At 44.0% G+C, this 13056-nt stretch overlaps 1 protein-coding gene across 1 annotated transcript in view; it reads right to left on the reverse strand.

The window, feature by feature from the left end:
* The window catches only part of TEKT4 (tektin 4), a 111754-nt gene that overhangs the window by 19407 nt on the left and 79291 nt on the right, over positions 1–13056 (reverse strand). The window contains exon 5 of the mRNA XM_077449410.1: positions 5695–5849. Within this exon, the coding sequence (XP_077305536.1) occupies positions 5695–5849 (155 nt within the window). The remainder of the gene's footprint in view (positions 1–5694; positions 5850–13056) is intronic.

Below are 13056 nucleotides of genomic sequence, written 5' to 3' on the forward strand. Positions count from 1 at the left end.
AGAACCACTCTTCAGGTGACGAAAAGCACCATTTGTAGCAATTGTAAATCACCTATTATATACTCACCCAGGAGGAGTGATTCACTGTAGAGGATCACTCTTCAGGTGAGGGGCAGCACCACCCACCCCTACATACACACAACCTTCGATATCATTTGCACGTACCATTTTGCATGCATAAGGAGATAGGCACAGCAACATTTATTTCGTTTTTTAGTGATTCACATTGTGGAAACACAACTGGGTTGTCTGCAGGCACCCACTAAAAGTTTGGCCTACAACATACACGCCAATTAAAGGTAACGCAGGATAACATATTCTTGATGGAGGCCACTGTGCTCAATGGGACTTTCAATGCTGTAGAAATTTTTCTGTGCCCTTCCCCAGATCTGTGCCTTGATACAATCCTGTCTCTGAGGTCTACAGACAATCCTTTGTACTTCATGGCTTGGTTTGTGCTCTGACATGCACTGTTAACTGTGGGGCCTTTATATAGACAGGTGTGTGCCTTTCCAAGTCATGTCCAATCAACTGAATTTACCACAGGTGGACTCCAATCAAGTTGTAGAAAAATCTCAAGGTTGATCGGTGAAAACGGGATGCACCTGAGCTCAATTTTGAGTGTCATTGCAAAGGCTGTGAATACTTATGTGCATGGGATTTTTTTGTTTTTTTTATTTTTAATACATTTGCAAAGATTTCAAACACACTATCATGTTGTCATTATGGGATATTGTTTGTAGAATTTTGAGGAAAATAATAAATTGAATCCATTTTGGAATAAGGCTGTAACATAACAAAATGTGGAAAAAGTGAAGCTCTGTGAATACTTTCCGGATGCACTGTAGAAATTGAAAAAAAGAGACAAATGAGGGATGGAAAAAGAGAGCAGGACTAAGATAAGATGGATAAGAGAGAATGATATGGAGAAATGGATAGGGGCAAGAGAGGGGTGTTGGAATTATGGAAAGAAGGAAGCTAAGGAAGGGATGGAGGGTGAGAAAGAGAGAGCTGAAGTGAGATATGAGTTGAGAGTTGCATCTTGATATAGCGCGGTCCTTTAACCCGAAGGTCCCGATGCACTTACAAACACATACACATACTAGGGCCAATTTATAGACAGGATCTGATTAACCTACCAGCATGTCTTTGGAGTGTGGGAGGAAATCGGAGTACTTGGATGAAACTCATGCAGGCACAGTGAGAATATACAAACTCCAGGCAGATGGTGTTGTGGTCAGAATTTGAACCAGTGACACCATTGCTGCTAGGTGAGAGTGCTAACCACTATACCACTGTGCTGCCCAGATATGTGTAGTGCCTCTGCTCTGGGCTGGCTAAATTTAAGGCGGTCATACATGGATCGAAATTCAGCCGGTTCAGCAGGGATCAGACAAATTTTAATCCATGTACAGCACAATGGTTGTACACAAGTCAGTCTATCGTACAACCAGCCAGTCTGTTTTTTTTCCAGCAATTAATGCCAGCGGCAATAGCTGGCAACACTAATTATTGTGTTCTGGGAAAGAAAGGGTCCTCAGCGGCAGAACACAATAGCGCCATGGGAAGAAATTCCCAATCAACACAGTCAGTGAGTGTAAGATTGAACAAGAATGAATTTAATCTTACATTCACTGTCATATCACTGTAACAAAGTGACCTTCCTTGATGTCTCGGCCATCCGTAGTGACTATGCTGGGTTTGGATTGTGCAATGGTGCAAAAAATGGGGTGACACTTACATTCCCGCATTCAGACCCCACAACTGTATACAGGGCCGCTGTTAGAAATCATGGGGCCCCATACAGCCTACCTGACGGGGCCCCATTGACCCCGCCCACAACCCATCCTGGCTCCGCCCATAACCCCACCCCTGCCTCCACGCTGTCAGGGCAGGAGGCAGGAGCTGGAACATTTAACATTTACAGAGCCCCACCAATCATAACTGCATCTGAATGGGAGAGATGTCAGTGTTTTGACATCTGTGCCCATTCAGTTTGTGTCTTCATACGGAGCTTTCAATCAGGTCTGCATGAAAAAGGACCTAATTGCAAAGCTTGGGTGAAAGGTTATGAAAGGAGAGTGGTTTGGGGGTGGTAAAAATGCAGCTTGGCTATGTATTTTTACTGTCCCTTCCCCCATCACATGTGTAAAAGTAGCATCTCACTATGTGCTCATGGTCATTATTATTATGATGATCAGAGCACAGCAGGTGCTGTGTGGCTCTGTCAGTGTAACATGACTGTGTGATGCTGACTTTGTTATGGCTGTGCTGAGTTATAGTGTGTAACACACAGTACAGTCATATATCAGGAAAGTCAGCACCACACAGTCATGTTACACTGACAGAGCCATACATCACCTACTGTGCCCTGATCATCATAATGATAATAACCATGAGCACACAGAGTCTAGGGACTGCACATGCTACAATAGTGTGACCTGTCATTGTGTGTGTGTGTGTGCAGGGGACTGCTTGCCTGTGCACCACTGCCGTTGTCCAGATTACTCCTGCTGCTCTGTCTGTCTCAGCCGTCCCAGTGATAAGTCCCTCAAGCTGCAGCACTTACTGGATGAAGGGAGCCGTATAACAGTAATATCCATCCGCCGGGGAGGCATACAGTGAGCAGGAAGAACTTTAGTTTGTGCAGGTATACTGAGAACAGCATGCGGCACAGCATTGTATCCCTGCACCCGAAAATAGAAAAAAAGTCCCTCTTCTGCTTTCACCTCCTGGGCCCCTCTGGTAACCTGATGGGGCCCAGGAAATGAATATATATTCCTTATATATGTTAGTAATCAAGTGGGTGCAGGTTACTATAGTTATTTCGATTTTTTTTTTTTTTTTTTTTTTTTTTTAGCTAGAAGTTAAAAGCTGCTCGGGCCCCCCCTGCTGGCCAGGCCCGGTACAACAGGGCTGGTTGTACTGCCCTATCAGCGGCCCTGACTGTATAGGTGACTTATCAGCAGGGGCGGACTGACAACTCATGGGGCCCCCGGGCAATAGGAGATTATGCGGCCGCCAGGCAATCAGAGATTATGGGGCCACACAGTATACAATCACACAGGTTACACATACATGTACACACAGTATACACAGACATGTTTCTATTGGCTGAGAAGGTACTGGAGAGGTGGGGCAGCTATAATCTCTGGATTTTTAGACCAAAAGGATGTCGGTAAGGGACATTTCAAAGGCAGATGTAAAAAAAAACACAGATTTTATACATACTGTCCCTGGTTTTACTGAGGCTGGCAACCCTGATGGGGCCCCCTAGTGGCCTGAGGCCCTCGGGCAGTGCCCAAGTGGCTGAATGGTCAGTCCGCCCCTGCTTATCAGAATGCCTACATCCTGCGCTCCATTGTGGCTACCAATTTTTCCATACATTGCGAAACTGTGTTTGCAATCGGATGCCTTCTGGTATGTTCTGCTGTGATGCTTCCTTTTATCACACATATGGCATATAGCAGTAAATAGCAGGCAATACTGACTCATTGCTCTATATGTTCCATCCCTTAGTAACCTTGAGGTCCGCAGTCTCTGTGTAGTGAGAGCCTACCAGGTCAGCTTACACACCATCTGCTATATGCATAGGACCAGTGGTCATCAACCCTGCCCTCAGGGCCCACTAACAGGCCAGGTTTGCAAGATAACTGAAATACATCACAGGTGATAGCATTTGCTGCTCAGTGATTGCAGTATTCTATTCTGCATCTCCCCAAGGTAATACATAAAACCTGGCCTGTTAGTGGGTCCTGAGGACAGGGTTGATGACCACTGCATAGGACCATAGCTGGAATTAATTTTCTTTAGGTAGGTGGCTATATACTGTTATCTGCCACACACAACTTTACTGCAGGATTGTGATATATGGACTGAATGATCAAATATAAAATGTCATCATTATCCATCATATAGGTCATGGCTGGCTATGATTTGGCTTAATAATTACTAGCTGGAGAGGACTAATTCAAGTCCCACTCCATATGGGGTTTCTTTTCCAGGCACTCTTCAATCCTTTATAGGTACATGTGTATATGCCTGCTCACACAGCCTTTTTTAAACCTCCACTCATTTCATAGTGGAAATGTAAATCGGGTACACATTTTTTATTTTATTTTTTATCTTTTTGTTCTTTCCATCCAGTTGCTCTGTTGGGTCCCAGTGCGTATGACCTTGGCTCATCACATGGTCTCCAGAGATTTTTTTTTTTTATATTTTTTATTCCATCAGTTCAGTGTCTTACATGTGTATTGTATGGTGACCTCTGTCCATCACTTGTGTGTTTGTATGTGCTGACCTGTGTAGAGCGATGGTTCAAAGGCACTGTGAGTATTAATTATTTCTATATGTCCAGCTTTCTGCCACTTGGACAGCCAGTAGCTGTCAAATATGAGGAACATGTTTGTAATTTTTTGTTTTACTTTGTAGATTATACTTACATTGATTGCAAAAAGAACTCACCCTGATGAAGGAGCCTTGATTACTCTGAAGCGCGTTGGAATTGTTTTATGCATTCTTTATGTAAACTTACCAATATTGCTGCTACATTATGCTTGATATGGTTAGGTAATTTTTACCTTGCCCTTCACAAGTCAGCTTTTTACTTCAGACCTTTTTCTTATTACATATATTTTTCCACTGTATGTCAATTTTAATAAAATTAAAACTTTAATACTTTTATACTATTCTTGTACACGTTTCTGTGCCTTTAAAGTTCGATCTCCTCAAGGGGGAAATATTGTTTTCATACAATTTTGGGATGTTGGCATATGAAAGCAGATAATGTCCAATCCAATTATTATTATAAATCAACACAGTCATGGTTGAAGGAAAGAAAATTGCATAATCCATGGCCTGCCTTAAGCCCAGTATACATGGGCTGAATGTCAGGCAACATTAAGCCCGTATGTACTGCAGCCAGTCAGACAGGAGCCGGCCATTTTGGCCAACTTCTGTCAATAGGGCATGACCATAAAAGGTTTGGCTGAGAGCGCTGACTGGAGTGTCCTGGGGGGCGTCCCCCTGTCAGTACACAATAGCACAGCAGGGGATATCGCTGTACTAACATTGCATGGTTGGGCTGTCAGTTTGTTTTTTTCTAGCCCTGCTGTGTTGAACCAACACTACTAGTGTGTACTAGGCTATAGTGCAGAGCTCTACTGTAGCCAGCTGAACTGAAAGTTACTTTTAGATCTGACCAGGCTCATTCCTAAACCTGGTGGCTGATTGCTTCTGCCTGGCTCTGGAAGAACATTCCAGAAATATTGTAGGAGGGTCAGTCACTGGATTATGAGTATCTGACCCTAGCCAATCCTTGAGAGGGAGGCCCAGAAGGTGTGGCTGGGGAGAAGATAAATGTTTGGGACGGTCTGATCAGAGGTCTCTCTACTACACCGGTTTAATTTCCACCTAGGACCTTACCTCCATGGAGATCCAGTAGAGTCTCTGATATGTACGGGGTTATAAGAATTTAAGCTAGCTTAGTGGCAGAGGTGGATAGTCCAATGTTATTAAAAAAAACCTGCGCAAAATGTTAATGTTAACAAAAAACAGAATAAATGAATTTTGTGCATCAGTTCCTCGTTTAAGACATCCGACCCCAGCTCTGCACTTTGAAATCTTGATTCTCCAGAAGGCCTTGAGTTTTCAGTTGGCTCTATAAATAATAGGACATCTAAATAATCCACTCACCGAAACTGCACAGGGTCCCGACACAGCTCAACGTTAGGCCTGTAGGAGCGCTGATACAGACGCGTCTGAGCCACTTTCATAGGTGCCTCTTTATCTTTAATGGCTTGTTGGAGAGCTGCTATATTATTCTCTTGATCTCCAATCTCCTTCAGAGTCTGTGTAAAGACAAAGAAAATAAAAATGGCTTAGATAGAATCAACCTCAGCTCTTCTTTTTGTGGAAACTCATCCTATTTTATTCAAGCAATAACCATGCTCTGTAGCTCTTGTAGGTGCTCAAATATTTGCAAGGATATTAGTATTTATAGCCATAAAGCTGTGCTGCATGAATCAAAGTCTATTTACATAGGAACTTGTCAGCTGGCTGCACACCAGCAGTAGAAATATTGATACACTCGTCTTATTTAAATTGGTAACCCTGCCGGGACTGTATGCTATGTATTTAGAAAAGGGTCAAACTGGCTGGATACAGGAGAAAAAACTCTGAAATGGATATAATGGATGAATCGGTAGGTCATTTGACCCAACAGCATCTACGGCATCCATACAAGGTTTTCCCATGGTAGTACTATAATGTTTCAATGCCTGGCCATACAACTCCAGCTGTGTGGTTGGATCTTTTTCTGGGTCTTGTCTTCTCCCACAAAGGCAATTGATACAAAACGCGTAAGACCACACACTGGTCTTTTTCAAATCAGCTTTATTAAAACAAAACAAAGGACATGCGTCCATGCCAGAAATTGTCAGCTAGGTTGGACTTTAATTGGAACTGCAGATTAAACTTATTTTATCCGGTTCTAGATGGAGTAGGGAAGGTTTTTATTGCTATCTGTGTCCTCACTGTGGAGATTCCCTCTCACTTGTCTTTAAGAGACAAAAGAAAGTGAGAAAAAAAATTCCAAAAACGAGGGGAAATTTCCTCTTAGCAGCTATCACTGGAGCAGGTGTCTCCATTTGGATGAAGGCAACATTTCGGAGCCATCAACAAACTCCTTTTTCAGACATCGGTCACTACTGCTTTGGTGTCCTTTAGAGACCATTGGTGGCTCCAAATGGGCACTACCCCACATGTGACAAACAAAAACTTGTGTTAAGGAAGTCAAAGTGCTGTTGGCACTACTTTTATTTGAATTACAGTGCAAAGGCAACATTTGTTGTTCAGTGCTTTTAAAAACCATCTCATAGCATCTATAGCCATATGGAGTATATCTAGACATACACCCCCCCATTGGATTATACCCCACAATACTATTCTGTTCACAAATGTAAAATGTGAGATATTCCCTCATGTTCTGTCCTAGTAAAAACTGGCAAAAAGTGATATAAATATAAATCATGCTGCACTGGCACAAGATAGGTTCTAACTTCCCCCCTCTTTGTCCAAAGACCAGAAGAAATAGTTTTTGCTTTTGGTTGGAGTTTTAATTTTAAACATCTTCATTTAAAATTGTTTCATTTTGCATGGCTGCCGAACTTCAATTATCAGAAAACCCTACCTGAATTTACATGACTGAGGGACTTGCAGATTACATAAAGTGACTGTAAAACAACAAATTGTATTATTTTAAAATAACAAACATGTCCTACTTACCTGCTCTGTGCTAAGGTTTTGCACAGAGCAGCCACAATCCTCCTCTTCTGATGCTCTTGGCTCCCCCCCCAGCCAAATGCCCACCATAGCAAAAAGGGTGAGAAGTCAGGGTGGGCAATGGATGGGGGGGGGGGTCGTGGGGGATATGGTGGCTAGACAGGAAGTGGGCAATTTCAACTGGTGTGATCTAAGTCATAGTTAGGGGGAGGGGGGTCAAGGTCACCAGAGGCATCTATCCAGGAGGACCAGATTTTATCAAACTTCCATGGGTATTGTCTACTTTCATAGGTCAGCCTATACAGGGGAAGTACCAAGGTCACCGTTCGCCTCCACGAGGCAAGAGTAGGGGGGTCTTCTAGTTTCCATCTCAACATAATTTCGCGTCTGGCATAGTTTAATGAGAAGATAAGACACAATTTACAATACCTGTCCCCCTTGATGTCTTCCAAATGGCTTAGTAATTAAGTTTGAGGGTCAACCCGTAGATTCGACCCGGTCACATTATTCAACGTAGAGACCACTACCGTCCAATAGGGCTAGAGTTTGGGACAGGACCAGACCATATGCCAGAAGGTACCCACCTCCTGTTTACATCTTTGACAGTTAGGGTCTCTTTGAGGGTAAATGCACGCCAGCCTCTGTGGGGTGAAGTAAGCCCTGTGCAGGAACTTAAATTGTATAAACCTGTCTTTTGCGGCAGTCATAGAAGGAATGTATGAGGTTAGACATTCCCCCCACTCCTCTTCGCCCAGGGATGGGATATCTGCCCTCCGTTTTTCCCAGGATTTGGTTAGTCTAGTGTCATATTCTACTGTGAGATAAAGGTATAAGGTCGAGAGAGACCTCCCCATCACTCTGGAGGTCAGTAGATGCTCAATGGAGTCCGATTCCGAAGTCAAGGGGGCAGGGAATTGGGCCTCAAAGGCATGCCTCAGCTGCCAGCATCTGAACTGAAAAGAGATCAGAAGTGCATATGTTCATCTCGGTTCCTGGAAAGTCATAAGCCTACCCTCATGAACTATGTGTTTTAAGGTGATGATTCCCTTTTTTTCGCCCACAAAGAAGGGTCTGGGATACTATTTAGGTGGGAGAGCATAGGATTACCCCATAGGGGCATATGTGGGGAGATGTGATTGGGCTTCCCATAAATCTTCCTTGCCTCCTGCCAGACCCTCACTGTGGTTCGCATCAGACTTGTCATGGACAAGCTAGCCCTGAGTCCATGAAATGGGAGGTTACCCAGAGCTGCAAACGAGCCAAGGATGGCCGCCTCTAGGGTGACCGCCAGGTTTTGTCTGGGCTGGGAAAACCACCAATGGACCGTGACCAGGACGGCCGCCCAGTAGTAAAGCTGAAAGTTTGGGAGTGCCAGACCCCCCCCCCCCCCCGATAAAAGGAGGTATAGTATCTGCTTGGCCACCCTGGGGGGCCTCCCAGCCCAGACAAAGGATATCAGCAGGCTCTCCAACCTCTGGAAGAAAGCCCTGGGGACATGTGTGAGGGTATTAAGGAAGAAATACAGGTACTTGGGGAGGTGGTTCATTTTTAGCAGATTGACTCTGCCCACTGGGGTCAAGGGGAGGGAACACCATGCCGCACAACTGGCCACTATTCATGTCATGAGTGGCTGTAGATTGTCGTCCATATAGTTCTGAACTTTACTACTAATTTTAATCCCCAGGTATGTGAAGCTTTCTACTCATTTAAGCTGCAGATGTGGCACTCGAGGGGTCGAGGAGTGGAGCGGGAAGAGGACCCATTTATCCCAGTTAATACGGATCCCTGAGTATCGACCGAATCGGTTAATTAGTTCCAATGCAGTTTGTAAAGAAGACGACGCATCTGTTAAATAGAGCAGTGCGTCATCTGCATACAGAGACAGCTTTTCCTCAATTTGTCCTATCTGTAGTGCTTTAATCCTAGGGTTTGCTCTCAGCAATATAGCCAGGGGGTCCATTGCAAGGGCAAATAAGGCCAGAGAGAAGGGGCATCCCTTCCTCTACTCATTTTAAGGGGCAACCCCCCGATCCCCAAACTTTCCAATCAGGCAAGTAAAATTTCAAATTCAAACACCCTGACCCACTGTTCCACTTCACCTCTTCTGCACTAGACATGTGCAGAGTAAAATATTTCGTTTCGGAATTTCGTTTTCGTCTGAAAACTTAATTTATTTAGTTACTCCCGAAAATCGTTTTTATTTATTTTGTTTTTCGTTCAAAAATTGCATTCGTCCGAAAATCCACATGAATTACGGTCGAATCTGTCTTGGAAGGCTTATGGTGTCTGTCAATGTATAAAGAAGATTTGACGGAGCTAACTATATAGCATACTTTAGAACCCTATTAAAGTCTATGGGACTCCAACGTTCAAAATCTAAAGTGCTAATTTTAAAGGCTAATTTGCAAGTCACTGTCCTAAAAAGTGTTTGGGGACCCGGGTCCTGCCCCAGGGGACATGTATCAATGCAAAAAAAAGTTTTAAAAACGTCCGTTTTTTCGGGAGCAGTGATTTTAATAATGATTAAAGTGAAACAATAAAAGTGTAATATTCCTTTAAATTTCGTAGGGGGGGGTTGTCTATAGTATGCCTGTGAAGGGGCGCATGTTTCCCGTGCTTAGAATTGTCCCTGCACAAAGTGTCATTTATGCAGGAAAAAAAGTCCTTTAAAATCACTCGCAGCTATTATGAATTCCGTAATACAGAGAACAGTCATTGAAAGTCATTGATAAAAAAATAAATAAATAAATTTAAAAAAAAGCGTGGGGGTCCCCCAAATTCAATTACCAGGCCCTTCAGGTCTGGTATGGATATTAAGGGGAACCCTGCCTCAAATTTAACAAAAAATTTGACGTGGGGTTCCCCCTAAATATCCATAACCAGACCCTTCAGGCCTGGTATGGATATTAAGGGGAACCCCGCGTCAAATTTAAAAAAAAATTGACGTGGGCTTCCCCCTAAAAATCCATACCAGACCCTTTATCCGAGCACGCAACCTGGCAGGCCGCAGGAAAAGAGGGGGGGACGAGAGAGCAGCCCCCCCTCCCTCCTGAACCGTACCAGGCCACATGCCCTCAACATTGGGAGGATGCTTTGGGGGTCTGTGACCCCTCAAAGCACCTTGTCCCCATGTTGATGAGGACAAGGGCCTCATCCCCACAACCCTGGCCGGTGGTTGTGGAGGTCTGCGGGCGGGGGGCTTATCAGAATCTGGAAGCCCCCTTTAACAAGGGGACCCCCAGATCCTGGCCCCCACCTGTTTGAAATGGTAAGGGGGTACAAAAGTACCCCTACCATTTCACAAAGAAAATGTAAAAAATGGTTAAATAAAACAAACACACTTTTGAAAAATTCCTTTATTAAAAATAAAAAAATAAAAAAAAGATTCCAGCGGCGGTAATCCACTCTTGCTATCCAGCGACGGACGGTCATCTCTCCAGCGATGTCTCATCTCATCCAGCGCAGCGATTCATCCTTCTTCTGTCTCCTCCACGGAGAAACTACAGGCATTCCGGCGGCTGACGTTTCTTATATACGGAGGGCGGGGCCACCCGTCACCTGACCCCGCCCCCCTCTGACGCAAGGGGAAACCCGGGGTTCCCCGTGACGTATGGGTGACCCCGCCCCCCCTCTGATGTAACGGAAACCTGCCTGTGTTACATCAGAGGGGTGCGGGTCACCCCTACGTCACAGGGAACCCCGAGTTTCCCCTTGCATCAGAGGGGGGCGGGGTCAGGTGACGGGCGGCCCCGCCCTCCGTATATAAGAAACGTCAGCCGCCGGAATGCCTGCAGTGTCTCCGTGGAGGAGACAGAAGAAGGATGTATTCGCTGCGCTGGATGAGATGAGACATCGCTGGAGAGATGACCGTCCGTCGCTGGATAGCAAGAGTGGATTACCGCCGCTGGAATCTTTTTTTTATTTTTTTATTTTTAATAAAGGAATTTTTCAAAAGTGTGTTTGTTTTATTTAACCATTTTTTACACTTTCTTTGTGAAATGGTAGGGGTACTTTTGTACCCCCTTACCATTTCAAACAGGGGGGGGGCGGGATCTGGGGGTCCCCTTGTTAAAGGGGGCTTCCAGATTCTGATAAACCCCCGCCCGCAGACCTCCACAACCACCGGCCAGGGTTGTGGGGATGAGGCCCTTGTCCTCATCAACATAGGGACAAGGTGCTTTGAGGGGTCACAGACCCCCAAAGCATCCTCCCAATGTTGAGGGCATGTGGCCTGGTACGGTTCAGGAGGGAGGGGGGGCCGCTCTCTCGCCCCCCCCTCTTTTCCTGCGGCCTGCCAGGTTGCGTGCTCGGATAAAGGGTCTGGTATGGATTTTTAGGGGGAACCCCACGTCAATTTTTTTTTTTAATTTGATGCGGGGTTCCCCTTAATATCCATACCAGACCTGAAGGGTCTGGTTATGGATATTTAGGGGGAACCCCACGTCAAATTTTTTGTTAAATTTGAGGCAGGGTTCCCCTTAATATCCATACCAGACCTGAAGGGCCTGGTAATTGAATTTGGGGGACCCCCACGCTTTTTTATTTATTTATTTTTTTATCAATGACTTTCAATGAGTGTTCTCTGTATTACGGAGCCGACAATTCATTATAGCTGCGAGTGATTTTAAAGGACTTTTTTTCCTGCATAAATGACACTTTGTGCAGGGACAATTCTAAGCACGGGAAACATGCGCCCCTTCACAGGCATACTATAGACAACCCCCCCTACGAAATTTAAAGGAATATTACACTTTTATTGTTTCACTTTAATCATTATTAAAATCACTGCTCCTGAAAAAACGGCCGTTTTTAAAACTTTTTTTTGCATTGATACATGTCCCCTGGGGCAGGACCCAATCTCCTATTCTATATCGAACTGTTGTAACAATGAAAACGAACGAAAATAAAGCATTTATTTATGTCGGATCTTTCGTTTTTCGGATTTTGTGCTTTCGTTATCGTTTGTCAAAACGAAAACGAAAATAGCTGAAATTCGGACGAAAATGCATTCGGACAAAAACGAATGCACATGTCTATTCTGCACACCTCAGACATGCTGATAGTTTCTTTCAGTTCAGGCCATATACTTTTCTCCCCACCTTTATCAGACAAGACAAAGTCAAAAATGATTGTTTCACAGATCCAAAGGGTTCTCAAAGCATCTTTGAGATCTCAAAAGAAGATAGTAACAAAATGTCCATAACAATAAAAAAATCCCGTAGAAAAGGAGTGGTGGTGCTATTCCTCAAATTGGTGTTCCTAAGCTGCCATCACATTGACCTATCCTAACAAACACAAGTAATGCTGAAACGGGGGACCTCCAAGAGTACCAGTAGATTCAAAGATCTGTTTGAAGAAGAGTACATTGTTCACCTTGGTGTGCTACTGATAGGAAAAGGTTCAGCGGTGAAACATTCTGCAGGCTATTCTTCAACAAAAGCTGACAATATTTCTAATAGAGAAAATAATATTCTTTGTAAGCGTATCAATTGTAACGGAGGTTAAACAGCAACATGAAGAGGCTCACATGAAGAAGTTGCTGAGTTAACATTCCACAGCAAGAGCTTTCAATGAGCATGGTATCTACAGATGGATCATAAACTGTGAATCATAAATCGTGATCCTGTAAGGAGACTAAAATAAAAAACCTTTAATAAAACTCAATGTGTTTTGGTGCAAGCATTCCATCTTCAAGAGTAATACAATAGCAAGCTGACAAATTCACATATGGTCCAAAAATATCAAATGAATAACTAAAACTCGTATTACACATGA

This window comes from Lithobates pipiens, unplaced genomic scaffold, assembly GCF_037356315.1.
Source record: "Lithobates pipiens isolate NorthernLeopardFrog02 unplaced genomic scaffold, aLitPip1_a1.2 Scaffold_22, whole genome shotgun sequence".
NCBI lineage: Eukaryota > Metazoa > Chordata > Amphibia > Anura > Ranidae > Lithobates > Lithobates pipiens.